General features: G+C 46.6%; 1 protein-coding gene across 6 annotated transcripts in view; it reads left to right on the forward strand.

Moving 5' to 3' along the window:
• Positions 1–27,710, forward strand: part of NFATC2 (nuclear factor of activated T cells 2) — a 151,923-nt gene that overhangs the window by 18,050 nt on the left and 106,163 nt on the right. For 4 of the 6 annotated variants that reach the window (XM_019726080.2, XM_019726081.2, XM_019726078.2 and 1 more), the window contains exons 2-3: positions 11,766–12,762; positions 17,332–17,503. In XM_019726080.2, the coding sequence (XP_019581639.1) occupies positions 11,766–12,762; positions 17,332–17,503 (1,169 nt within the window). The remainder of the gene's footprint in view (positions 1–11,765; positions 12,763–17,331; positions 17,504–27,710) is intronic. The other 2 variants (XM_074317415.1, XM_074317414.1) reach the window with 1 other exon arrangement.

Below are 27,710 nucleotides of genomic sequence, written 5' to 3' on the forward strand. Positions count from 1 at the left end.
TATAGTTCCTCATTGGTGGTATGCCTCAGGGCCCATGATTTTCATTCTCTGGGCTGTGTTTTTCTCACCTGTGAAATGAGGATGGGACGGTGGTGCTCACTTTCTAAGGCTGATGGTTTCCATGAGGTGGTGTGGTTAACATGCCAGCTGCCGGGCTGTGTGAATGTTGCGTGGCTGTGGGGGTGGACTCTGAGAAGTCTTCTGGCTCCCCTGATTTGCCTCGGCCTTTGATGAATCCTGAGCCTTACGACAAGATAGTCTAGAATGAAGAGCCATGCAGTTACTGGAGAGGAGCCATGGCCGCGGGGCTTCAGTCGGCACTACAGCAAGTTATCTAACTTTGCATGTTGGGTTCTGATTTTAAAAACTCATCTGGTCCCTGCCTCAGCCCCAGAACTTGGCTGGCTGCAAAAGCTTTCTTGGTTGTCCAGACTTCAGGGCCGGGAGGTACCCCTGTGACTGCCTCTCTCAGGCAGGCAGAGCCTGTCCAGGTGTCCTGCCCTATCTCCATGGGACCCTCTGAGAGGCGGGGCCAGGAAGGTGCAGCCCTGGACGGTGCAGCATGATGGATGCCTTGTGGCTTCCCCCCACAAAGGGACTTCCTCTTTCCTCCCTCCCTCCCTCCCCAGCACAGGAAATGGCCACAAACTCCACAGAGCTCCTGCCAAACGAGGCTTCCCCAGGGGCTGGTTTAGTGCGAGGTTGAGTTTTTGCTGATTGTTCCCAAACTCAGCCCAGAGAAGAAGCTGAGACCCTGTTGGGATGGGTCAGAGGCTGCTGTCTGCTTCCCTACATGGAGCAGAGTCCAACACTTTTGGGGTAAAGCAAGAGGAACTGCCTTTGACTCTTTCCTGAACTTTCAGTATGAATTTTTTCCAAAATATGGAAAAGGAGACATAATGGTATAATTATGTCCCCATCACTAGGCTTCAACAATTATCAACATGCAGGCCAATCTTACTTTATTCCTCCTGCAACGTATTCTCCACAGCCAGCCCCAGTTAGTCTAAATCAAATTCCAGATGGCGTGATATTTTATTAATAAATAGATTAGTATATAGCTCTCAAAGATAAGGACTCTTGAGAAAATTCAAATAGCCTTATCAAACCTGAAGAAGAAGAATTCATTTCAAATGTCCCGTGTTCAAATTTCCTGCTTGTCTCAAAAGTATCTTCTTACAGTTAATTTATTTGAACCAAGATCCAAACAAGACCTTCACATTGGTATTTGGTTGACATGGCCAGTGTGGCTCTTTAACTCTATAAACGTCCCCATCAGTCTGTTTTCTTGCCATTTATTTGTTGATGACACAAGGTCATTTTTCCTGTACATTTCCCCACATTTTGGATTTTTGCCAGTGGCATCCCGGTGGTTTCTTTTAACGTGTTCCTCTGTCCCTGGCATTCCCGATAAAGTAACATTTAGATCTAAACGCCCTGCGCCTTGGATTTTTAATGCTTTTTTTTTTTTGGTTTTGTTTTCTTCTGCAAAAGAAATATATCAAAAGCAGACTGCAAGCTACAAGCAGAGCAGAAAAATTGCTTTTCCTGAGTGCTAATCTGAGGTTTGGGGAAAGAGTGTTTTCTCAGTGGGGCCTGTTTTAGTTACTAGGATGCATTTCTAAAAGCCAGCCCTTCCCAAGTGAATTTTAATTGAGTCATGCCTGGGTGAGCTTTCTGAAGGGAAGAAAGTCGCCTGCAAAGCTTAGGATTTATAAAGGTTCTTATTAAAACAAACCTGCTTGGGCATGCCTGGAAAAGAGGGGATGTTAAATGAAGGCAAACCTCCCCAAAAACCCCCAAAACCTTTGTCTTCGATGCTTACGGAGGTTATTGTAAAGACTACAGAAAGGGGCCGTGCATCTGTGTGACCCTAAGAAGGTGGGCTACAGGTCTGACAACCCCTACGGGTGACATCACTCTGTTGTCATGGAGAAAGAAGGAATGTCATTAATGACCAGGGTTGGCAGGGGCCACTGATTAAGTGTGCCAGCTCCCGGGAACATGGCACCAAAATGAAAGCTCCTGGGGAAAAGTGTAAATAAAGAACCTGTCAGTCAATAAAGTATTAATTTTAAATCTCTGCCCCTGGCCAAGGGTTCCAGGGGCCCTGCTGTCTTCAAGGGGAAGTTTCCATTTGGAGCTCAAATTGGCTAAAAGAATGGTGGAAATCAGCTTTTCGGGGTGGGGACTCCATAGGGGTGAAGTTTTTGAGGTGCTGGCGTAAAGGTGAGGGGTCTTTGCTGAGTTGTTTAGAGGATGAAAAGAGGGGAGGGAAGGTGGTTGTCCCCCCACCCATGTCCCCATGTGCAGGCCTTTGATGGAGACATGGGTTTAGCCCGGGCTGGCCCTCTTTCTGAGGGAGGCTAGTCTGAAGTCTATTTCTGGTGAATTCTTCTGACCAGATCTTCCCTCTCCTTTTGGCGAGGAGGTTGCGTGCATCCTGCTGTCTGTCATGCACTGAATGACAAGTGTGGAGGGACTGTCTTCTGTCAGAAATGCACCTCTCGAAGTTACAAATCTAATCTCCAGGGCCTGTATTTCTGAAACATGGAGGCTGTACAGATAGGTGACTGGATAAGTAAATTATGGTGCAACCATACAATGGAATAGTACACAGCATTACAAAGAAACTGTGGCTGCGTGCAACGTGGATGAATCTCAGACATGATGTTGAGTGAGAGACGTGACATGTACATCCTGTTTGATTTTATTTATGTGACATTCAAGAGCAGGCAAAGCCAGTCTACGGTGAGGGAAGTCGGGCTAGCGGTTCGCGCTGGGTGAGGGTTACTGGCTGGCTGGAGCCTTTGGTGGGATGGAAACATTCTGTATCCTGCATGGTAGATACACAGGTGCACACACATGTAAAAGGGCACGAGATGTACAGTTAACATTTGTGCATTTTACCGTATTTCAGTGATGGCTCAATTTGGATCCCAGTTTTGCCGCTGATTGTTTTTGTGACTTTGGGTGAATCTCTGCACCCCCTGAGCCTCAGCTCCCCTGTCTGTAACACAGAGGCGTTGATAGTACCTGCCTCCAGGCTGGTTGTAAGAGAGGGAGACAGTACACATCAAAGCCTGCGGCACAGGGAAAGTCAGCTATTTGAATAAATAAAAATAGGAAGGTCTCTGAATTTTTGGAAGGCAGTAGGGCCGCATGGAAGGACTTTAAACCAGCAAGAGGTGGTTCTTTCCATCCCAGTTTGAGGCTGGAGATGAGACCTGGCATTTTCCAGATGCCTGGGTCCTGCTGCCCCCCGTGCAAGCTGACCTTGAGACACGCGGGTTACAGATTGCATGCATTTCTCTACCCCGCTCCAAAAGGAATACGTGTCAGTGGTGGCTGTGTGTGTTTTTGCAAACAGCCATGCCAGCAGCCCGTCTGTAAGGCTCATTGCTTGCAAATTGTCCCAAGTCCTGTGTCCCAGGCGCCTGGCCTCATGGCAGGCTGCCTGGGAAGCAGGACCAAGCCCTTCTTTCTGCCCAGGCTGGTGAAGGCAGACGGTTGTCTTACGTGGGCAAGGTCAGCAAAGAGAGTGTTCATGGTGACTTTTTCCAGTGGTTCCATATTGATGAGCCAGGATGGTAAGCTGCCTCCCGCCCCTTTCTGGCATTTTTGGACCTGACTTAGCGGGATGGAATTTCTCACCTTTCATGCGCTGTGTCTGTGTGTGTCATCTCTGAGAGACGAGAGTGACAACCTGATTCTCTACCATTATTAATACACATGATTCATTGATTGGGAATCCAATCACCGTTCTGCATGTGTGCATAGGGGGCTCTTTGGAAGGTTTGCTGCATGTTGCATTTGTCACTTGAAGGCGACCTGTAGCTTTTCAAAGAGGTTCTTTCCGATAGGTGGTGCAGGCCGCCAGATGAAAAATCTATCCACCTTCCTGCTCCCTTTGGCAACTTCTCGCAGCCCTGAATGCACCAGAAGTTACAAGAGTAGTCGGGGTGATGGGAGGCAGGATTTCTTCCCTCCATCTTCTCCCCTTTCTGCCCACTGCACATGTGTGGTTCCAGGTTGTGGCATCCTAGGCACTGTCATGGTAACAGACTGTGATGTTTCATACCCAGGGCCTGGGAATCGCACCACCTCGGGGTGTGAGCTCATTGAATGGTGGGTCCATCACCTCAGACAAGGGGGCCCTGCTGCCAGTCTGACAGGCGTCTGGCCTCCAGGCCGTGCCCCGGTTCCACTCCATCACGTCCTTCAAGCCTCAAGCACCAGTTCATGTTGTCTCCTCCCCCCAAAGACAGACGCCTCATGTAGGTTCCCTAGCTGGGTTTCTATTTCGGTCACTTGATTCTGCTTCCTGAAAATTCCACCGGGCCTGTAGTTCCAGGCGGAGAAGATGTTCTCTTGCTGTTCCTTTTTTCAAAAGCGATCTGTTGGCTGGTGGGTTGGCTCCGAATGGCTGCCTCAGACTTGGCTGTGTGTCCCTAAGGGTGAGCAACAGGCCACAAGAGGCTCCAGGAGGAGAGGCGCTGGCAGAGACCACCCATGGCCTGAGTGTGATTTTTAAAATAACGGTTGACTCAATCCTGGGGCTATGGAGGGACTGTGAATATTCCAGAAGAAAGGAATCAGTGTCTTTAGCTGTTGGGGTAACTTCTTCCTCATGGGGCCCCCGGAGCAGTTTCTATTCCGGGGGCACCTCATTTCCCTGTGTTGAGGTGTCACCATCCAAGAAATAGCCCCTTTCAATGAGAAGCAGGGTAGAATAATGGTTATAGGGGTAGGGGACCTGGCTGCCTGAGACTGAATCCCAGCGCTGCCACTCAGAAGCTGTGTGACTTTGGGCAAATGAGTCACCCTTTCTGTGCCTCATTTTCCCCATTTGTAAAATGAAGAAGCTATCATCTGCTTCATAGGGTTCTTGTGAGACAAGCATTACTATATATGAAATACATGCAGTGGTTCTTGGTATGAAGTAAATGGTGTGGATGTGTTAGTTGTTATCATTTTTGTTATTGCAAGTAGTTCCCTGAGTCATTAACACTTTAGTAAGATTTAGGTCAGCTCCCAGGTAGCCCGGGGAAAAGAACACAAAGCATGGAGTAGAGGAGATGTTGGAGGTGTCCTTTACCTGCTGCACATATTTCCTGTGGTGAAAAGAATTCCTAAATTGCTGACGTGTCCATTTTATTTTTATAAAAATTTTCTCCCTTGAGTTTTTAAAGCTTTTAAAGGCATTTGGGGCTAGTGTGTGTGTGCCATACTTTCAAGTTATGTAATAAAGCAATGAGAGCCGAGAAAGGATAGAATTTTCACTTAAAAGATCTTTCCCTAATAACAATGATAACATACCGATAGGTCCCATTTATTGTTTATTCTGTGTGTGCTGGGCTTTATGTGGATTAGGTGAACTCTCGGGTTGGTATTGTCACCGACCTCATTCACCATGTGATACATGAGGACTTGGAGGTCCCCCAGGCCCTCAGCCAGGGGGGATGGGGCAGTGGAGCTGGGGTCCCCTAACACTGTGTGTTGACTGAGACCCGGATCTCAGTGCACATGCCTGGCTGAGGTGGGGCTGGAGTGGCCTCCCCAGCCATCTTGTCCTGCAGTGTCTGAGAATGGCCAGAGGTCTCCCCTAACCTTCGTGGGGCCTAGATGGTGGGTGAGCACCTGGGAAGTTGATGAAGGGAAGGGTGACGGTAATTAGAACTTTCAGAAGTCTGCTGTAGAAATGAGTTCCCTGCTGGGGCTGACAGTGTGCCTGACATGTCTCAGTTCTGAGTCTCTTCAGGTTGGAGGGCATGGCTCATGGATGGATGCCCACCGTGTGGGCATCTGTGGGGTTCAGGCCCTGTGTGAGGCTCTGGGCCGTATTGCATAGAGCCACGTTCTCAGCCGGGGCCATTCTGCCTTGCAGGAGACATTGGGCAATGCCTGGAGACGTGTTTTTTAGTTGTGACAACAGGGAGACGGGCGAGGATGCTTCTGACCTCTAGTGGGTAGAAGCCAGGGATGGTGCTAAACCCCCTCCAGCAACGAGGAATTGTCTAGCCCCAAATGTTACTAGTTCTGAGACTGAGAATCCCTGGCCTAGTGGTTGATGGCGCTCTGAGGCCTGGGTTCAAGCTGTGGGACCTCGGGCAAGTTAATTCATCGCTCTCTGTCTTAGTTTCCTCATCTGTAAGAGGGGAATAAGCAGTGCCTTCTTCATAAGTTGTCATGAGGACTAAATAATTTACTACATGTAATGTGCTTACAACAGTGCCTGGTATACAAGTTCTCTAAATGTTAGCTGCTTTTTCTATTATTATTATTATTATTATTAATTTATTATTAACCCATATCTGCCTTCAAAAAGCTCAGTCTAGTGGGGAGACAGACAAGTCGAATCTATAATCGATAGACTTTATTACACGACGCTCTGGATTCTAGGAACACAGAAGAGCTGACTGATCTAGCCTAGGGAATCAGCAAAGACCTTCAGGAGGAGGTGGCCCCAGTGGAATCTTGATGGACAAATAGTGGCTTGCTAGGTGAAGTGAGGACAAGAGTTATGGAAGGGAATTCTGGGCAAGGGGAACAGCATGTGCAAAGGTGTGAAGGCACAGAGGATCTAGAGCAGCACCCCCTGAGTCCCCCATTGCTGTTTCCATTTTCTTCCTCTTTGAGCACTGATGCTTCCAGTGTGGGCCAGGGACCTCCCATGGCAGGCGAGATGGTTTGACCAGGTCCACTGTTGGGTACCTCGTACATGAGAGCCATCTCCTTTTCGTGCTATTTCTCTTTGAACTCGTCAGAAGGGGTAGCATCTCAGTTAAGTGTTCCTGTGTCTTTAAGGCCTTTCTCTCTGACACTTGCCATTCCCTCCTCCCACCTCCAGTCTTAAAAGAGGTAGGCTTTCTGGGGTCATGGAAATGTGCTGCATCTTGATTGTGGGGGTGGTTAGAAAGGTGTATAATACTTGGCAAAACTCATCAAATGGTACACTCCAAGTCTGTCTATATAAATTACACCTCAATAAAAAAAAGAACATTGAGGGGGGAAAAAAGAGTGGGCCTCAGGCTCAGAGCCTTTGGCTGGCCACAGTGTCTCGTTTGAATTTAGTAACTTTTATTCTTATTGTATTTTTACCCTACCTTCTATTTATGGAGGTGACACTGATTTTCCATTTGTGGTAGTGGTGTAGTTTCCCTTTAAGTTAAAAAAAAAAATACCACCAAAAAAACACCAAAACATTAAAGGAATAGGTGAATGGATTTAAATAGAAATATTAAGTAAATAATATTTACCAGTGATACACTCTGGATATATCAAAGATTATGCAAGTGGTAAAAAAACACACAAAATTTTTGGCAACCTTTCTGAGAAAATTTGGTGGTTCTGAGATGAAACCAGGTTTGCCCAGTGCTCTGTGGGCATTGCAATGACTGTTAAGAGAGCTGTTTGTGAGGCTGGCAGTTGTTTAAGGAGAAGTAGAGAAGGATTCTAGCTACTTAGAGAAATGTTTCGGTGATGAGCTGTTTGGGTATTTGACGGTAAATCTCACAGACAGAGGACTGCGAATGAGATGATTATAAATTACCTTCCTTTTCCCTGTTAGCTGTTAAACTTTCAAAATCTTGGGGGAAGAAAATAGAAACTCTGCTGCTTGGACTTAATTAAAACCAATGTAAATGCTTTAAATGCTTTTGCCCAGCAAAGCAGCCTTTTCTGTTTTTAACTGCTGCGGGGGAGCATGAGTGATTTGTGTTTGCATGGCTGGGTTCTGTGACTTTTCACAGCCCTGACGGGGTGTTTCTGATAAGATGTGATGCAGGTTTTCTCCTAAGGCCGGAATTTTTGCTAAGAGAATTTTTGTGTTTTGTTTTGCTGGTTCGCAGGATCGTGGATTATCAGAATGTTGCTATGGATTTGACGTTAATCTCTTTCTAGACTAAAAATCTGTGCTCTGTTACCTGCCAGGAAGGTGTGCGTGTATGTGTGCACGTGCGTGTGTGTGTATGTGTATATGCTTGCATGCCCAAATACAAGTTTTTATAGACCCTACAAACTCTAGCTAGAAAAATGAAAGGACTTCACAGCCAGAAGTAACCAAGGAGAATGATCCAGTTTAACACCATCCTGTTATAAATGAGAAGGTTGAGACGCAGATCTAGTTGGTTGGGTGTGGGACTTTTCCAAGGTCACACAGCTAGTTAGTGGCAGTGTAGGAGTAGGTCTCAATTTCCTGCTTCCTAAACCAGGGTGTCATTACTACGTATCATGTGATGTCACCCCCCCCACCTTTAAAGTAAAATAAAAACATTTCTTTTATGAATTATGTTTCTTTTCTCAATGTAATACAGAAATCAGTCTCCATTCGGCCATACCACTGCCCCCTAATTACTTAGTCTCCCTCTCTGGAGGAAATCACTGTTACCTGTAACTTCCAGAGAAAGCCTGTGCATCCAGCAGCATTGTGTGTGTGTGTGTGTGTGTGTGTGTGTGTATACACATTCTCTCACCCTCTGTTTTTATACTATATATACTGTATGCATCTTATTTTTCTCCTTTACTGCTATATCTTGGGGTCATTCCACATCCATGCAGAAAGAACTTTTTCAGCCCTTTGTAATGGCTATATTGTATCCCATTGTATGAATGAACCAGAATTTAACCCATCCCCAAGTGACGGACATCAGGTTGCTTCCAGTCTTTTGGGATTACAAAAACAAGGCACCACTAACTGATCTTATCACACTTCATTTTGCACATATGAGAGTCTCATATGTGCAAAGAGTGACATTGCTTGGTTCTAAGGATACGTGTATTGGGAATTTTCGTACATATTACCAAATTACCTTCTCTTGAGGTTGTATCTTTTTGCCTTTTGTTTTGGATATTAGCATCTTTGAGGAGTAGTTTAAATACTTCACATGGACTTTTCTGAACTCACTTTATTTATTCATTCAGCCAACCAACAAATATTTTTTTTGAGGGCCTGCTTTGTGGCAGATTCTATCCAGGTGCTAGGAATACAGTGGGGAGGGAGAGAGTCCTCACGGAATTGATTGATTGTTGGAAGTAGGGCTGGAGGTTGTGGGAGAGACCGACAGTAAACAAATAACGTCAGAATTACTTAACTGGTATTGTGAGAAGTACATGGAACCGATCAGGGAAGTGGGACTGGGGTCTGATGGAGTCAAGGAGGTCAGGAAGCCTTCCGGAGCACATGACACTTTAGCTGGAAGGAATGAGTGGCTTTAGTTGTGTAGAGAAGGTGGGGGAGGAGCAGTTGAGGCACAGGGAACAGTAAGTGCAAAGGTCCTGAGGCAGAAAGGAGCTCAGTGCTTTTTTTTTTTTTTTTTTTTTTTTTTCTCTCAGTGCTTTTTATGAACAGAAAGACAACCAGTTTGGCTGGAATCCAGAAAGAGGTGAGAGAGTAGAGAGAGGTGAGGCTAGAGGGGCAGGTAGGGCCCAGACAGGCTGGCCTACTTGAGGTTGTTTAACTTTACCCTAAGAGCTGTGGGAAGCAATTTCTGGGCTCTTACCTGGGGTGAGGGTACCATCTGGACCCTGTGTGATCAGCTCAACTAAACCAGACAGCACATACTCCAGGATGGCCCAGAAAGGGCACCAAGGAGACTGAGGATCACCTGTGTAGCCGCCCTACTCCCCAAGGCAAGGGCCAGTCACACAACTTTAGGACATGATTGTGGCTGGCCTGCCCTCGGACATGATTCTTTCTTTTGCGTGTTTGATTAGTCACTCAATAAATGTTTATGGACAGCCTACAGGTGCCTATACTAGGTGCTAGGCAAACAATGCTGAACCACTATAGATACAATTCCAACCTTGGTGGAGCATGGAGTCTAGTGTAGGGGTCTCAAACTTCTAGAAAGATATTTTAGGCTTTATGGGCTATACAGTCTCTGTGACAACTATAAACTCTGCTGTTGTAGTGCAAAAGCAAGCCACAGACCATATGTAAACAAACAGGAGTGGCTGTGTTTCGATAAAACTTTATTTAGAAATACAATCTGTGGGCTGGCTCATGGGCTGTAGTTTGCCTGCCCCTGATCTAGTGGGATGAGATTTTCGATATAGATAAATATCTGATGTGATGTGAGCTGGTAACTAGTGTGGATGGAGAAAAGATGGCAGGGAAAAGGGGTGGAGAATGACCCTTTGGCAGGGATGGAAACGATCTTTTTGATGGGCCAATCTAAGGAGGGGTTGACTGAGCAGACAGCTAATGAAATTAAGGGAAGCAGCCATGTGAAGATCTTAGGGGGAGAGTTTCCAGGTAGAGGGAACAATGCTCTGACAGCAGAGACAAAAGTTCTGAAGCAGACTCTGCTCGAAGAATAGTGAAGGTGTCAGAGGGGCTTGCTGAGTCGGGTTGGTGGGGAGCGGTGGGAGTGGCGAGACCAGCTAGGACCCAGGACGAGTGTGTTAAGGACTTGATATCACATGCGCAGTGTCAGTGGAAGCCATTAAAGTGGATTTCACAAATGGACATTTCAAGATGGCTGTGTGGAGAACAAACCATAGAGGGCAGGAAATGGGGAGACCAGGGAAGAGGTGACCACAGTGGTGCAGCTGGGAGAGGACGGTGGCTTGAACCACGGTGGTTGTAGTGGAGAGGGGATGATGCGTGGGTTTGGTTTATATTTAACAGTACAGTGGCCAGGATTTACGGATGGACTGGGCGTAGGGCATGAGAGAGCGGAGTCAAGGCCAAATCAAGTAACAACAGAGAAAGTGGAGGGGTCTTTGCTGAGCTGGGGAGATTGAAGGAGGAGGGGAGTGAGTGATAGTGGGAATAGATAGCTGGTTCCATCACTAATTCCACTCTTCAGCCATGGGTCCTTTCGAGGTGGCAGCAGAAGGCTGAGCTAGATGGCCACTATTAAAGAAAAAATTAGGTCATTCACTGCATCCATTGGTTTTGATATTATAGTTTGGGGGACTCTGTATAGCCAGAGCCTTGCCTTTTGGGGGTCAAGTGGCTTGTCTGTGGGATTTCTAATCCTGCTAATTCTGTCTTCAGATGAATTTCTTCCCATCCCGGGGCCTCAGTTTTCACATCTGTAAAATGACACACGATAAGACATGAGTCAGGAGTCCTGATTCTGCCGTAAGCCACTTCTCACACTCAGGCATGAACATGTGGGATTTGAACCCAGAGCTCCATGGATTCCAGGCCTGTGCAGCCGCCCTCTGCATCTCGTATCTGTGTCAGATGTGTAGAAGGATGAGATGGGCCTACGTCAGTGTTTTCCAAACTGTGGGTCACAACCCAGTGGTGGGATAGGAAATCTATTTCATGGGCTGTGACCAGCATTTAAACGAGGTAACCCCAGATAGGAGGGAAGATAAGAGTGTGTCACCTATAGCAGGGTAAGTATTGTTTTGTGAAGTTTTTGTTTCAGTTGTGAGTGCATATGATGGTGTGAACTAGGCTGTGAAATCCAATGCATTTCTTCTGAGGGTCCCATTTGGACAAAGGTTTGGAAGCCATTAGCCACGCGGGTCATCCAGGCTTCCAGCCAGTGCTGCCCAGCGTGGCTGAGCTGTGCTGGTTTCCCTTGCACTGAAACCCTTCTGCTTTGATCTCGATGGTCAAGGAATCTGGGATGAAGTGGCCTCCCTTTCCTCCTGGTGAGGGGAGGAGGTTCCAGCTTGGGGTTTGGCGTGGTGGGGATTTAAAAAAATAAAAAACAACAGGCGACAAACCCAACCTGTGATTGCTCTCATCGGGAGTTCTGTTTTAGAGGCTTAAAAAGACCCTCCCTCCCCCCTTCTCTTTCCAGAAGAACCGAATGCACATAAGGTCGTCTGCCCACCCTCCGGACTTGCATACTCTGATGATATCCTGGACTATGGCCCCCTCGCCAGTCTCTCTGGCGAGCCCCCCGGCCGGTTCGGAGAGCCGGATAGGGTAGGGCCCCAGAACTTTCTGAGCCCGGCCAAGCCAGCGGGGGCCTCGGGCCTGAGCCCTCGGATCGAGATCACTCCATCCCACGAACTGATGCAGGCAGGGGGGCCCCTCCGCGTGAGAGACACTGGCCTCCTGGGGGAGCAGGCGCCCCTGGCAGGGATGGCCGCCAGCCCGAGGTTCACCCTGCCCGTGCCCGGCTTCGAGGGCTACCGCGAGCCGCTTTGCTTGAGCCCCGCTAGCAGCGGTTCCTCTGCCAGCTTCATTTCCGACACCTTCTCCCCCTGCACCTCGCCCTGCGTCTCGCCCAATAACGGCGGCGGGCCGGACGACCTGTGTCCCCAGTTTCAAAACATCCCTGCTCATTATTCCCCCAGAACCTCGCCAATAATGTCACCTCGAACCAGCCTCGCTGAGGACAGCTGCCTGGGCCGCCACTCGCCCGTGCCCCGTCCGGCCTCCCGCTCCTCGTCTCCTGGTGCCAAGCGGAGGCACTCGTGCGCCGGGGCCTTGGTCGCCCCGCTGCCCGGAGCCTCACCCCAGCGCTCCCGCAGCCCCTCGCCGCAGCCCCCGGACGACGGCGCCCCCGCTGGGTATCACCCCACGGCTGGCTCTGCCGTCCTCATGGACGCCCTGAACAGCCTCGCCGCGGAATCTTGTGGGATCCCCACCAAGATGTGGAAGACCAGCCCTGAGCCGTCGCCAGTGTCCGCGGCCCCGTCCAAGGGCGGCCTGCCCCGCCACATCTACCCAGCCGTGGAGTTCCTGGGGCCCTGCGAGCAGGAGGACAGGAGGAACTCGGCCCCCGAGTCCATCTTGCTGGTGCCGCCCACGTGGCCTAAGCAGCTGGTGCCTGCTATTCCCATCTGCAGGTGAGTTGGACTTTGAAAACCGTTTATTCCATGGTTTAGTGTTAACAGAAGGTTTTCTGGTTATGAGCACGGGATGCAGACTTGGCTAGACTGGGTTTAAATCCTGGCTCTCCATTTACTGGCTGTGAGACCCTGAGAAGGAAGTTCAATTCTCTGAGCCACAGAATCCTCATTTGTAAAAGGAGGTTACAAAACAAGGTTACTGATTTACTGGGTTGTGATTGTGCGGATGCAGTTATAGAGTGAATATGATGCTCAGGGCACCTGGTTTGCTCATTCATTCATTCATTCAACAAGTATTTATCAAACACCTACTATGTGCCAGGCACTGATACAGGTGTTGGGGAGACAGTGGTGAACAAAATGAGCAAAAATGTCTGCCTTCACGGAGCTGACATTCTCGCAAGCACAAAGCAACTTAGCACATCCAATTTGCTATCTTATTATAAGAGGAATTGATATTTGTTGGCAGCTGCTATGTACCTCACGGCTGCAATCAGTGATATGGAGGCCCTAAAAAATGTGTGAGCAGTAATCCTCCAGGAGCTTAAAAGCTTGGCAAGCTGCAGGGATGTAGATAGCAGCGTGTAGGCCTTAGGCGCTCTCAGGATTGGATTTGAGCCCTGGCTCTGCTCTCCACTGGCTGTGTGAACCTGGGCATCTCTGGGGCTGCCTTCCTACTGTGCCCATAATAGGTATCACTAATCATATGGGCCGTCTTTCTCGTTGAGCACCTTTTTTTTTTTTTAATTTTATTGGGGAATATTGGGGAACAGTGTGTTTCTCCAGGGCCCATCAGCTCCAAGTCGTTGTCCTTCAATCTAGTTGTGGAGGGCACAGTGCAGCCCCAAGTCCAGTAGCTGTTTACAATTTTTAGTTGCAGGGGGCGCAGCCCACCATCCCATGTGGGAATTGAACCGGCAACCTTGTTAATGAGAACTCGCGCTCTAACCAACTGAGCCATCCAGCCGCCCCTCATTGAGCACCTTTCTGATGACATGCCCAGGGCAGACACTACTAATCAACCAGGACTCTCACTTATACTGAACACATTTTTGTGGCCTGCCCAGGGCAGACATCGCTAATCAATCAGGACCATCTTTTGTCTCAGCACCTTTCTGGGCCTTGGTTCATTCCCTGTGAGATGAGGATAACAATAGTACCTAACTCATGGTGTTATTTTCAAGGATTAGGGGAGATAATGTATGTCAAACTCTTGGCATAGAACCTGCACAAAGTAAGAGCTCAGAAAAGGTGCAGCTTTTATTGTTACAGGGGACTCTTCTTATAGAGGAGGCACTTTAGTTGCTTCCTTGTTGACAAGCCCTGTGCTAGGAGACTGTGTTCCCAATAACTTTCAGAGTTATGATAGTGACAGTAATAATCAGCCGTATTTAAGGATGCTTGCTATGTGCTAGACACAATTCTAAGTATTCTGTATGTATTATTTTATTTAATTATCACATATACCCTATCTGGTATTCTTTTTATCTTCATTTGGTGATACGAAAAATGAAGCAGACAGTGGTTGGGAGCAGGTATTATTCTGTCTGTTCTGTTAGGTGAAAAATCTGAAGCCTTATGCTATTATCATTATCCCAATGGTTTTCAAAGTGTTGTTTGCTTTTAGCAAATGGAAGTAGTTATTTTTTTTCCAAATAAAATGTTGAACACCAAAATAGATAATGGTGGAGCATGTTGATTGATGTGGGGTTGAGAGTAGCCTCACTTAATCCCACGCCAGGCTGAAATGGACCAAAATGAACTCCTAGTATGACATTTCCTCTAAAGCACGTTCTGAAAATACTAGTGCCATAGTACGTCAAGTGGGGTTCCTTAAGAAAAGGAGTTTCTGGGTTTAACAGAGTTAAATAGATGCCTTTGTGCAGGGGCCGCTCCCAGCTGTGGACAGAATGTGAAGTGATTTCGAAGACCGTTTGGCCACAGAGCTCTGAGTTCTGTGACTAAAGTTTCACGGAGCCACCTTAGGAAATGCTGATGCAGACCGACCCCTGGCATAGGCTGAGACACCTGGGCTCCGGGAAGTTAAGTGAAAATGCCCACGACCACCCAGCTAGTTGATGACTGAGTTTGAAATCAGAGTTCAGGATTCCTGACTCCTTGTTCTTTTGTCTATATCTCAATCTCCAAAACATGACTTCTTTAATGATTGGGAGTGGAACATTGACATAAAATACGGTTGAGCTGCATGTATCTGAGACTTTATTATTTATAAAATCCTTCTTTCTTCAGCCTGTGGCTTGATCTGAGAGGTTCTAATGTCTTAGAGTTCTTTACTCCCTACCAAGTGCCAGCCAATGAGGTACTTGCAAGAAATTTCTGTAAGATCGAAAGGAGCGGGCATTCATGGAAGTCTGTGACAATATTTATCTCAGGTTGTGTGGACAACTCAGCAAGAGGGCTGGAATTCAAACGCAGGATTTCAGACTGGCTCCAATGGTCTGATTCTTAAGATTGTATTTCAGTTGTCAAAGACTTATTCCAGAATGAACAAAATTAGAAGTTGATACTTAGGGATAGCTCACTGAATCTTCTGCTCACTAAATTTTTGGATGCTTCAAAAGATACAGGGGTGGAGGGATCTTTTTTTATGAGCCTTATTTTGCAAACTTAAAAAAATTTTAACTTGCAAAGATGATGAGAGTAACTATTTAACACGTATGGCTGCAGGCAGAAGCTTAAAGTCATGTTGGCACTGTAATTAAGGTAGAATAAAGGCACTTGGGGCATCCTAAGACTTCAGTGTAAGAGGAGCTTCAAGAGGCAGTGTGGTTGGAAAGAAGGGATGGAGATTTGCTTGCATAATGAGGATATAATTTTAAATTGGATTATAAACTCAGGTTGGACTCTCGCAGTGATAGAGTTTTCGGGGTGCCATTCCCTTCTATTCCCCCCTTTGATTTCGCTATGATAGACAAAGATGGAACCAGCTTCATTGCAAGTGCTTAACTAAGTCCAGTTGATAATGTCAGTTTCTAGCAGCTCTGGGCTTAGTGGGAAAGAATATCTTGATTGGATTAATGATTTCTGCCATATGTGAAAAATCAGGACATAGTGACACAAATCCGTGCATTTGAACGTCAAAGCTACATTGACTATCCAGGGGTTCTTTGAAATAAAACTCATTTATTTATTCATTTGGTCATTTGTTCATTTATCCATCCATCCATCCACCCACCCCCACCCACTGAATATTCACTGAGAACCTCTCAAATGTCAGGCATTGTTCTAGAGTCATTCCACAAATGAGATGTTTTCTTGGAACTATTTTAAGTAAATTAGTAAGATAAGAGGCACTATAGATGTGGGTGGAGCACTGGACTAGAAATCAAGAGACATACGTTGGAGCCATGGCTGTGTCTTGCTCTGTGATCTTGGGAAAAAGTCTTTAAGTTCTCTGAGGTTCTGAAGAAATGGTCTACATAAAACATCAAAACTTTAATCAATTCTTAAATGACATAATTCTAGCCACATATCAAGTACCCATTGTGTATACTGAATAAGGTTGAGATACTATAATAAAATAAAACTTAATAGCATGCCCTTAAAGATCTTATGACTTCAGATGTAAAGGCACGTATATCTAATATCTTAACTAAGTCAGATCGTCTAAAGGAAATAGCTATTTGAAGGATATAATACATATTGGGAAAAAACTGATACCTAATATTTTTTGAGCACCTATTGTGCTAAGCTCTTTCTATAATCTCAGTATCCTCAGTTCATAGTTGAGGAAACTAAGACCTAGGGAAGTAGATGTATTTGCTCAGAGTCACACAGGTAGTTAGAGGCAGAGCTGGGACTTGGGTGTATAACTCTAGTCATGCTCTTGACCTTTACTCTTTACTTAATATTAGGGGATCTGCTTGGTTTGGCTCATCCATACCAAAACCAGACACCTCTCTGTGGTCGGATGTTCTGTACTTGACATGATAAGTGGTAACTGTGACCGGAAATATCCTGTCCTTAAAATTTACTTTTAATTGAGATCATCAGAATAAGAGCTGAAACAACTCTTAGATGTCATCTAGCCCATTTGTTACGTGGTTATAGAAGACAGAGGATAAGAAAGTGAAATTGCTTGCCTCAAGTCACATGGCGTGTTAGTGACACATGTGGGGCTCATGATTTCCACTTCAGTGTTCCTTCTTCTACACACACTCCTCTGGAAAAGGAAAGCATCCTGGATAAAGGTGTTTTTTATTTTTCTTTAGAGGTAGGAGGTGACACTCTCCAAAATTCCCAGAGGAAAAGAAGTTATAGTAGTTAGAAACATGCTGGAACTAACGTATAATGAAATTAGCTTCATGAATTCAGGTGTTAGTCCCATTGCCTTCGTTAAGATGGAAGAGAAAGCAAAGAAAAAGAGCTCTATCTTGTGAAGAGCCTTACTTATCATGTCTGAGAAGTGTGGCTCCTAACAGCCAGCATTTTATTTACATGCCTACTGGGCACATGATTTTCAGAAAAGGGGCCATTTATGTTTATTGTACAGGTTGACCGATTCTGATTTATGGTACACGCCACTGATTCTGTTTCCTCCTTCAGTATCCCGGTGACTGCATCTCTCCCTCCGCTCGAGTGGCCACTCTCCCACCAGTCCGGCTCCTATGAGCTGAGGATTGAGGTGCAACCCAAGCCACACCACCGGGCCCACTATGAGACAGAAGGCAGCCGAGGGGCTGTTAAAGCCCCAACCGGTGGCCACCCTGTGGTTCAGGTATGGACTTGACTTCTTTTTATTTTGTGTTCCTTATTTGTTACTAGGTGATTCACTTCTGCTAGGCCACTGCCTGTTTCTTGTTATGTTGAGGTATGTGACTCAGCCTCTTACTCCTCTGAGGGATGGGAAATTCAAGATTGAGTTGGTATCTGAAGCTAATCCAGCTACCGAGAAGCCAGAGAAGAAAGTCTGCTTGAGCTACATAAGGATAGAAGTGATATGCATGCTCAAGCTACTCTTCCCTTCTCTTTCTGGTGGAGAAACTGCTAGAGTTTTGCAGACGTTTGTGTATTGACAGAAGGTTTCTGAAGCCATCATTTTGTATTTAAATTTCAGATGAGAGTCTATAGAGGAAAATCAATGTACTCTTGCAAAATACAGAAAACTAGGAAATATTAAAACTATACATAGTCAAACTACCTAAAATAACGATTATTAGCATTTTTATATTTTTCCAGTTACCTTTTTTTGTCTATTCACAAACATGGCATTGTCTATGACTATACATTTATATATTTGATGTTATAATAGTTTATACTCTGATTTTTTTTACTTTGCATTATGTCATGAGCATTTCCTCCTGTTTTTTCTTAATAGTTATTTTTTATGTCTGTGGCTTTTAATTCAACCTCAGATATTTTTTATAAGTAGAGAAGTATTTTTTTCTTCAAAAATAATTAGAGTTGAAATCGTCTTTATTGTGTAGTTGAGTTAATCAACTGCTAACTGGTACCTACCAATCAACTCAATTAACCAGACCTTCAATACATTTAAATTAATTTAACTTTTTTTGTATTTGCCGTAAAGTGAGAATTCTATGATAAGAATCTGATGCAGCATGCATCAGAAACCTCTAGAATAGTTGTTAAAAATATAGATTCTTGGGGCGGCCGGTTAGCTCAGTTGGTTAGAGTGTGTTGCCACTAACACCAACACTGCCGGTTCGATCCACACCTGGGGCACTTTGAGTGGCACCCTTCTTTAAAAAAAGGGTGGGGGGCAATACAGATTCTTGAGCAACCCCTGAAACTACTTAATTAGAAGCTACATGACATGAGTAGAGTTTAGACAACAAGCAAACAAACCCAAACCCTGAAAATCTCCACAGGTGCTTTGGGTGTGTACACCTGGTTAGGGACTTTTATGATAATATTAGGAACTGATAAATCCTGGCAGTTGTTTATTTTCCCCTAGATCTCACATCACAGCCTTCTTGGAATCTGTTTCTATTCATTGCTCCTTTTCCTTCACCATGAGTCATATTTTCCTCTTTCTTTGCATGTCTAGTAATTATTGACTATATTCTGACATTGTGATGATAATATATACCGGACACTGTGGAGACTCTGGATTTTGTGATCTTCTTCTAAAGGCTTCTGTATTCTGGGATGGGACCCTCCTAGCTTGGAGGATGGTGTTAGTCTGTGTGTCGGAGTCCAAGCCTTTGGTAGTAATAGAGAAACTCATTCAAAGCAGGTTAGAAAAAGGGGACTCTATGAGGAGGCCACTGGGCTATTGCATAAAATGAGGCCAGGAGAGTCAACTCAAATTACTTCTTTGCTCAGTTAATCCATTCAACAAATGGATTCGTTCTGCAAGTATTTATTGGGCACCTACTTTTTGTCATATACTGTGCTTGATACTGAAATGTATACTGAAATATAATGAAGAATAGAAAGGTTATGATCTCTTTCTAATAGGAAGGTTATGAGCTCCATGCAGCTCATGGTCTAGGGGGACAGAGTTATTGATTAATCATGCAAATGATAAAATCACAAATTGTGGCAAGTGGCATGAAGTGGCTCTGGGAATATAGAATGGAGGAGCCAATGTAGATGGGGGAAGAATATCTGTTAAGATTTTCCTGTGGAAGAGACTAGAGCTGAGGATGCATGGGGGGAACAGCATGTGTAAATGCACAGAGGCAGAAGGAACCGCATTAGAGGACCTTGAGGAGGTCAGTGTAACTGGAGTGGGAAGGACCAGAGGGAGAAGAGAAAGAAGCAGGAAGGGGTCAGACCATGCAGTGCCCGGGCAGCCATGGGCGTGAGTTTGGCTTTTATCCTGAGACACGAAAAGCAGGAAAGAAACGTAATCTGATTCAGGCTTTGCTAAGACCCCACTCTGATTGCTCCTCTTGGGGGAAGGATCTGAGATGAGTAGAGTGAGGAGGCTCTGTCCATGGTCTCTGTCCTTTTAGGGCTTCTTCATTCTCTGGTCACTCAACAAACATTTGTTGAGCACTGCTATATACCAGGCATGATTCTAGATTCTGAGATATGGTGCGAACGTAATAACGAGAAATCCTCACCTCGTGAGCTTACAGTTTAGCAAGATGATAATAGTTAACACTTAGCTAGCATTTATCACACGTCAGATCAGTGCCGTATGTGTTAACTTATTTAATCCTCAAAGAGCCCTATGGAGCAGGTTACAATTAGGTCAAGGAGACAGTTGTCAAGGAACTTGTTCAAGGTCATAGCTGTGGAGTAGTGGACCTGGGATTTGGACACAGCTATCTGGCTCTACCTGCTATACCACTTTCCTGATCTTCTGCATTTCTCTGCAGGCGAGCTTTCCCTGCCTCCTCACTCTCACCAGGCACAGAAAGCCTGGTGAAGAATGCCCACACCTTCTGCCTAGGAATTTTATATGCTATACCAGTGCCATCCCCCTCACCAGCTGATTGGAGCCCAAATCCTGATTCTCAGGGAGACTTAATTGGTCCTGGTTGGGAAGGGTGTCACCCACTGGTCCAGTTAGCTTGGCAAGAGAGTTCAGGCCATGTGCAGATCGGCTCTGCTCACCCATTCACCAGGGGCTGGGGCCATGGGAAGTTCCAGAGAACAGAATGGGTTGGACGTGCCGTTTAAAAGACACCAGCTCTACTGCACTTGAAGTTCATGCTCCTCCTTCCAACAGCCCCCAAGCGTCCCTCCTCCTCTTGCTCATCACTTTGAAAACTCAATGTACAACTTAAACATTTGTAGCCAAATCCTCAAAAGACACAAAGTGAAGTATTTTTGTGAAATCATTTGAATAGCTCGTATTTTCTTCAAAATGAAATGTGCTAACCCCTGAATTTTAGCACAGGAAGTCAGTTTTTAAAAAAACTTCTTTGAAAAAATGAAGGAAAGAGGGGACCTTAAGAAGACAATTGCTCTTAACCTTTAAGTAGGTGCGAAAACCCCTTTCAAATCTGGAGGGTGCCCCTTTGTTCCCAGAAGAGTAATGAAGCCCTGTTTTGTACCTCAAGCCTAGAAGCTTCTGCTGGTTTCTCTCTTGATCTCTGTCTCTCTTTATCTCACCATCTGTTTCTATTTCTGTACCGTACCACGGCTCCCTTTTCGCCTTCTCAATTATTGGTCCCCACCCTTTTCTTTTTTATTTGCCACACTACACAACTTAATCTTTTTTTGCATGCCTAGTGGTTTTACGCTCCGCTTTATATCAAAATAAAATGAGAGTACAAGTCCATTTCATGCTCTTCCTTTAAATACAAAATTTAAAATCTTAAGCATGTGCCACATTCAGCTGTTTTTTTCCTCTCTCTCCTGAGTGTCACTTGGTCTTGGGAGAAAGTTTCTTCCAAACCTTAAATGCTTTTCACATCTCATGCCTCATTCATTTGGTGACTATTTTGTTGAGGACCTGCTGTGTGCCAGGCACTGAGCTACGTGCCGATAATGTAATGATAGGTGAGATGGACACAGTTCCTGCCCTGATGGAGCTCAGGGGGCACCGGAGGTGCAAAGCAGTCCAGGAGAACCATCCTGAGATGTACCATTGTGACCACTGCTGAGATGTAGGTGCGTCAGGGAGGTCAGATGAGGGCAGTCTGGACTGACACATGGGCTCTTAGGTAAGACATGATAGCTGATCAGTAGCTCACCTGTTGGATTCACAACTTGGGGGGTAATGGCAACAACAAAACAAATCATGCCAGGGGAGTAGATGGAAGACCTGCTTTAGAGGGAGGGTCTTGCTGAGAAGGTGACTTACCAACGGGGACCTGGAGCAAGTGATAGAGTCAGCAAAGAGAGGAATGACGCCCTTCCTCTCCCTGTCTCGCTGTCTCTTTTGGTGGTTGTGGGAGAGTGTTTCCCCATACAGAGCACAGCACGTGCAAAGGCCCTGAGGCAGGGAAGAACTTGGTGTGTCTGAACGGAAGGCACACCAAGGAATGGAAGGCACTTAGTGTATCCTAACTAAACACGTGAGTTTAGTTAGGAGGGTGATAGGTTGGAAGGGTCAGGACAAGCCAGACTCATAAGTCAAGGCAAAGAGTGAGGGTTTTATTCTAGGGCAAGAAGAAGGGGGTGGCAAGTTTTGAATAGGGGAGGAAGTGATTCTGATTTAATATTTTTAGGATCATTCGGGGTTTTGTCTAGGGAAAGGGTTAGAAAGACTAAGGGAGGAAACAGGGAGATGGATTCAGTAGGTTGTGGCAGTGCCAGTGAGATGTCAAGATGGTTAGGATGAGAAGGTGGCACGGGGGGTGGGGAGGGACAGCATAGTGTGGTGTGATCTGCGCGTCTCGGTGTTGGCTTAGATGGGGGAAGTGAGGGGGCAACTGGGTAGAGGGTGGTGCCGAGACCACATGGGAAGATTTGGGGCAGAAGTCATTTTCCTAGCAGAAGATGATGAGTTCAGTTTGGGGTGTAGGAAGGAGGAAGGGCGTGTGAGGTGCTCAAACGAAGACATCAAGTAGACAGTTGGATATAGGAGCCTGGAGCTCAGAAGCAAAGTCCTGGACTGTCTACCGCTCCGGCCTGTGGTGTGGCACAGGACCACCTGTGGCATCACCAGAGGGCTTGGTGAGTGCTCGCTGGTAAGGCTTTCTCACTCCCACACTAGCAACCTGCATGTTTCCAGAAGCAATGCTTTGCGGAGAGAACCGAAGAAGTGATTGGAGACACAGGATCACACAGTGACAAGCTCATGGCCGCCAGGCAAGGAAAGGAAATGACTGAATTGGCCAAATGTCAGGGAGCAATCAGGGGTGGTTGGGAGGGTAAATAAGGACTGCGTTACTTCAAGGTTTATCAAATAGAAAAGGAGGTAAGAGTGAGGCTATATTTATATGATTTCTAAGACCTGTCCGGCAATGGAGAGGGAGCCCTGTTAGCAGCCAGGCCCAGGCAGACAGTCCTCTAAAGCTCGATGGAGTCCCATCGAAATAGAACAAGTTTATGGCTGTTTCTGAGAAGCCAGGGCGTCTTAACTCTTGGCCTGACTTTGACCTGTTGGGATCAGATGAGAAAGGGAACCACTTGCTTCACGTTGAAAGAGTCACACGCCTTTGGCGGAACCCTGCCATCATTCCTCGTTCTATTTCAGGACAGGATGCGGCGGTCCTTTGGTGGATAAAATGTTCCTTTACAGGCGGCTTTGCAAGGTTGGGCTTTAAGCGTTCCCTAAGTCTTCATCTTATGGGCTCTCCTAATAGCCCAGTTGAGAGTGGCCTTTGCCATTGTCATGTAATCCTTGCCTGGCATGCTTCCAGACCCTTTAACCATGTTCCTGCAGAGGAATTCTCAGCAGAGGATACGCTATGATATTTCTTATCCATCCTTGTGCTGGGACTTTCAAAAAATTGTATTCTTACCACTCCCTGGGACATGTTCGCAACTGCAAAAATGATTGAAAGCCATTCTTTTAGTTAGAAATTCATCAAAATACGAGAATGTTTAACCATAGCACACACCTCCAAAGACAGTGCCCTTGATGCTTTCAAACAGATGTCCAGACATATGGAAAAAACATGGGTAGTTCCATTAGGAGAAATTCCTTACAGATGCAGAAACCTGATCTCTGTTTCATCCCGGGTAACGGTAATGAGCTTTGCAGGGCGAAGAGTGTGGGGGGGCCCGCTGAGCACCTGTTCAGGTTACCCCCCTCTTCCCCCCACCCCAAAGGAGGCCAGTCAAGTCTCCAAGCTTTCAACTCGTAATACGGATTACAGGACAGTGACTTTCATCCTGTTGGATTTCAGCTCTTGTACTCTCTGCCACTCACTCTAAATTATAGCTAAGAGAGGGAAGAAAGAAGCCAGGCGAAGCTGGAGTCATGACGTGAGCAGTTCTCTTTAGGCAACTGGCTAGCCATGTTGGCTTCTGTTCGACTCATAGCGTTTTGTGCTTGGTGAGCCCCCCACCCCCGCCCTCCCCCCACCCCCTTTAAGACATGAAGCCGGAAGCAGGTCTTGCTGATGCTAATTTGTCTTGATCAGCGCTGCTGTGTTTGCTTCTGCAGAAAGTTCAGTCAGACTTCTGGAGAGGGAAAGGGAAGGGGAGTGAGCACCATGGCTCAAGCTTCTGAGGAGGATCGTGTGCTTTGAGGTGACTGGGGGTCCCTTTGCTCATTCATTCAATGGTTAGGAGTTTTTACCAAGCCCCTTCCACAGGCCTAGGCACCGTTCCAGGCCCTGGGACTACGGCTGTGAACAAAACAGACAGACATCCCCGTCCCCATGGAGCTGACGTGCTGGCTGTGGGGAGAAAAACAATAAATCTGATAAATAGGAAAATGAAACAGAATGCGGGGAGGTGATAAGCACTGTGGGAAAAACTAGCAGGGCCGGGGGGGATTGGGCGTGGTCAGATGGGCCTTCCTGGGAAGGTGACATGTGAGCAAAGGAGGAGTTGGAGGAGTAGAAGGAGCAGGGACCTGGGGCTGTGCGCTGCCGGCTCGGGGGACGTCAGGCCCACGCTGGGCATGGTCTAGGGACAGAGAGGAAGCCCGTGTGGCCAGAGCAGGGTGGCCGGGCAGAGGAGTAGGAGACGGAGGCCCAGAGGGAAGAGGACGAGCAGATTTGGACACCATGAAGTGGGAGGCAGGAGAGGTGGGGTCTGACTTAGGCGGTAGCAGGATCCCTCTGGCTGTCATGCTGATGAGAAAGGGCTGTAGGGAGGCTGGCGGGAGAAGCAGTGAGATGCATGGGCGGCTGCTGCGGGGTCCAGGCCAGAGAAGATGGTGGTCGGACCAGCGCTGGGGTGGAGGGCATTGGAACTGAATGGATTCTGGGTATATTATGAAAGTCAGGCTAACTGGAGCTTTTGCGAGATTGGCTATAAGCAAAGAGCATGGTGTGGCTATAGTCTTGGGGAGGTGGGACTCCCCAGGGTTGAGTGACCCTGTTCAGCCCCACTGAGACTCCTCCTGTTTTCAGAGGGAACCCATCTTCTGGGGGTGGCTTGACCCAGCCTTTCCCTTTAAAGATGGGGATGGGGCTGCTGAGCCATCCTCACCACCGTTCCCTTGTCTACACCAGTCTCTTGATTATAACACGGGTGATTAATTTAGGAAACTTTTAAACTAGTACAGTCCAAATCAAGTGCATCTGTGGGCCAGATATGCCTCCCTCCGCCCCCCATGTTATGGCCTTGGCCTCCAAGGGTGAGCCAGGAAGAGAAGAGAGAGGTGGTGTCCAGGGTGGGGGCCAGTGCACACAACGTCGTGGGGTTGGAGGGTACCATCTTCATGCCAGAGATACTGATGGTACCTAAGAGGTGCTCTTAGTTCACATTAGAAGATAACTGGTGATGGATGAGCATCAGTAAGACGTTTCCCCCAAATGAAGGCAGAAAACAGAGAGCTCCCGGAATCTTGGAGAAACAGTTGTTCCAAAAAGAGATTTTCAGTCTGAGGCTTCCAATATGTCTGGCCGCCAATGGGAACGCATAGACCAAACTTCATTTCGTCTACAAACGACTTTTGGGCCCCTCCCATGGGCTGGGTCCTGTGGATGAAAGCTACACTTAGCACTTGCTGTGTACTTTCCTTCAAGTGACCTACTTAATTTTTGCAGTGATGACATGGCGTGTAGGTGGTAGCATTACAACTCTCATTTTACAGACAAGGGAACTGGGACACAGAGAGGTTAAGCAACTTGCCTGATGTCACCCAGGTGGTGAGCAGAGGCATTGATTTGGATGCAGGTCTGAAGCCACAGCTTGCACTCAACCATCAGTCTATGCAGTGTCCTGGAAGCAGAGAGAACACGCTGTTTGGAGTGAGGCAGTCCTAGCATTTATAAGCTTTGGGTTTCTGGGTATCTGGTTTGGCTGCAGTTTGTTCAATGATAAAGTGCGGAAGACCTCCATCTTTGAGATTATTTGCTTTGTTTAGTCAAGAGTCATTAGGATTCTGTACAGAAATGCCCAGCACAAAGCAGGCATCGGTTCCATTGTTGTTCTTTCTTGAGAAATATCGTGACTGATGTGGATTTGGGATCTTTTGAGCTCTGTTAGCCCTAGATTCCCGTGCCTGTTCAGGCTTTTTTTCTGGCTGAGTTAACCAAATCTGACAGGAATCTAGAATGGATATTGAGAGCACTCTGCTTATTTACACATTGTGTGTTTGTTACATGTATGATGTTATTTCATCCTTGCAAGCACACGGTGAATTGGGGCTGTTGTTCCCATTGTACAGATGGACAAAGGCACGGGAGAAGCTAACATCACTCACTCAAAGTCAGGCAGCTAGTAAGCAGTGGAGCCCTGACCTTGGCTTTCAGCTTCTGGCTTCTCATCTTTCCACTCACCCATTCATTCATCCATCACCTGCTCCCAGCCTGCTCAGGGTTGAGCCCCAGCACAGCATATAATGAAGCCTGGCTGCTTGTGGGTGGCTCCAGCTGGGGAGGGTCAGACAGGACAGGGCTTAGGAAGGGCCCCACTGCAGCAGCTTTGGACAGTACCCGGCTGGTGGTGCGATTCGAGCACTGGACCCAGTGCCGGGCATTTGGGTCCCACCCTTGCCTCCACTTTCTCCACTGAGGGACCTTGGGCCAAGCCAAGACTCTGTCTGGTCCTATGAGAAAGGAGGTATCTGCTGGAGCTGGATTTCAAGCACCTGGTTAGCTTCAGCGTGCTGGAGAGAGGGGACTGTGACCCCACCTGGCATCCCTCCAGAGACCCTGAGTGCTCTCGCTCTGTCTGCAGGCTGAGAGGAGCTCCTGTCCCAGCTGACCTTGTCCCCTGCCAGGTGTCCTCTGGGCTCGACAAGGGGAGGGTGAGAGGGCAAGATCTGTGTATTGAACAGTCAACATTTTCTGCTTTGGTCCCATGAATGAGACTCGTACCTGCCTCAGAAGGTGTCAGCTCTTCTGACAACAAAATCATTACCTGGCCAATGAGGGGGGATGGAGTCTCGCAGGGGCCATGTTCCCTCTGTGAGAGCAGCACAGCTATTCTCTGGACCTGGGAGACAGCATGGAGGTTAAGCTGCTTGTTCTGAGCCTCCTGGAAGACTGTGGGCCGACTCCGCCCATCAGCACATCTGTTTACTGAGCACTTACTGTGTGACAAGCACGTCACGTGGAGTGGCACAGACCAGTATGCTCTTCCTGCTCTGTGAATGGGGTCACTGAGGCTCAAGGTCACAGACCGTCAGAGGGGTGATACTAAAGCCTGCCTCCCAGGTCTTTGCGAAGAGTAAATGACTGAATATGGTCAAGTGCGTAGAACAGGGCCGGTATGCAGCAAGTGCTCAATGTGTGCTCATTGCCATTGTTTCTTCTTATTACTAATTTTTTTTCTGCATGGTCCTGGTAGGATAAAAAGGGAGCATTTGTTTTCATATGGAAGTTTTAATTTCATGCTGTGATCCCAGAACTGGGATGGATGTGAGTTAGATACTGATGATAAGATGACATTAGACACATCATTTCAACACGGGCTCTGTGCAAGGTCAGAGGACTTGCTGAAGGTCATACAGGCCGGATGTGATGGAGCTGAATTTAAAAGCATGTCTGTTGCACTCTTTGGCCAAACCATTTCCACTGTTCTGTCTTTAGGAGTAGTGGATTCTGAGTGTTTTTTTTAAATATTAGTTTCGGGTATACAGAACAATGTAATAGACATTTACACCCCTCACAAACTGATAACCCCCCTCCCTCAATCTACTAATCTACTACCCCTCTGACATCATATATAGCTGTTACAATTCCATCGACTCTATAACCTATGCTGTACTCCACTTCCTGGCACTATACAGGTTTGAAAAAGTGTGGGTGTGTATGTATATTTGTACGTGGGCACACATACCTAAATAATCTATCTTTTTATATCCAAATCTATATGCATATGTGTGTATATAGAGACACTATATGTATATATGTGTATAAATGCATATATGTGTATATATGTATGCGTATATGTATATATGTGTATCTGTGCCCCCTGAATTTTTATTCAGTTAT

The sequence above is a fragment of the Rhinolophus sinicus genome, linkage group LG13 (genome assembly GCF_036562045.2).
Source record: "Rhinolophus sinicus isolate RSC01 linkage group LG13, ASM3656204v1, whole genome shotgun sequence".
Classification (NCBI taxonomy): domain Eukaryota; kingdom Metazoa; phylum Chordata; class Mammalia; order Chiroptera; family Rhinolophidae; genus Rhinolophus; species Rhinolophus sinicus.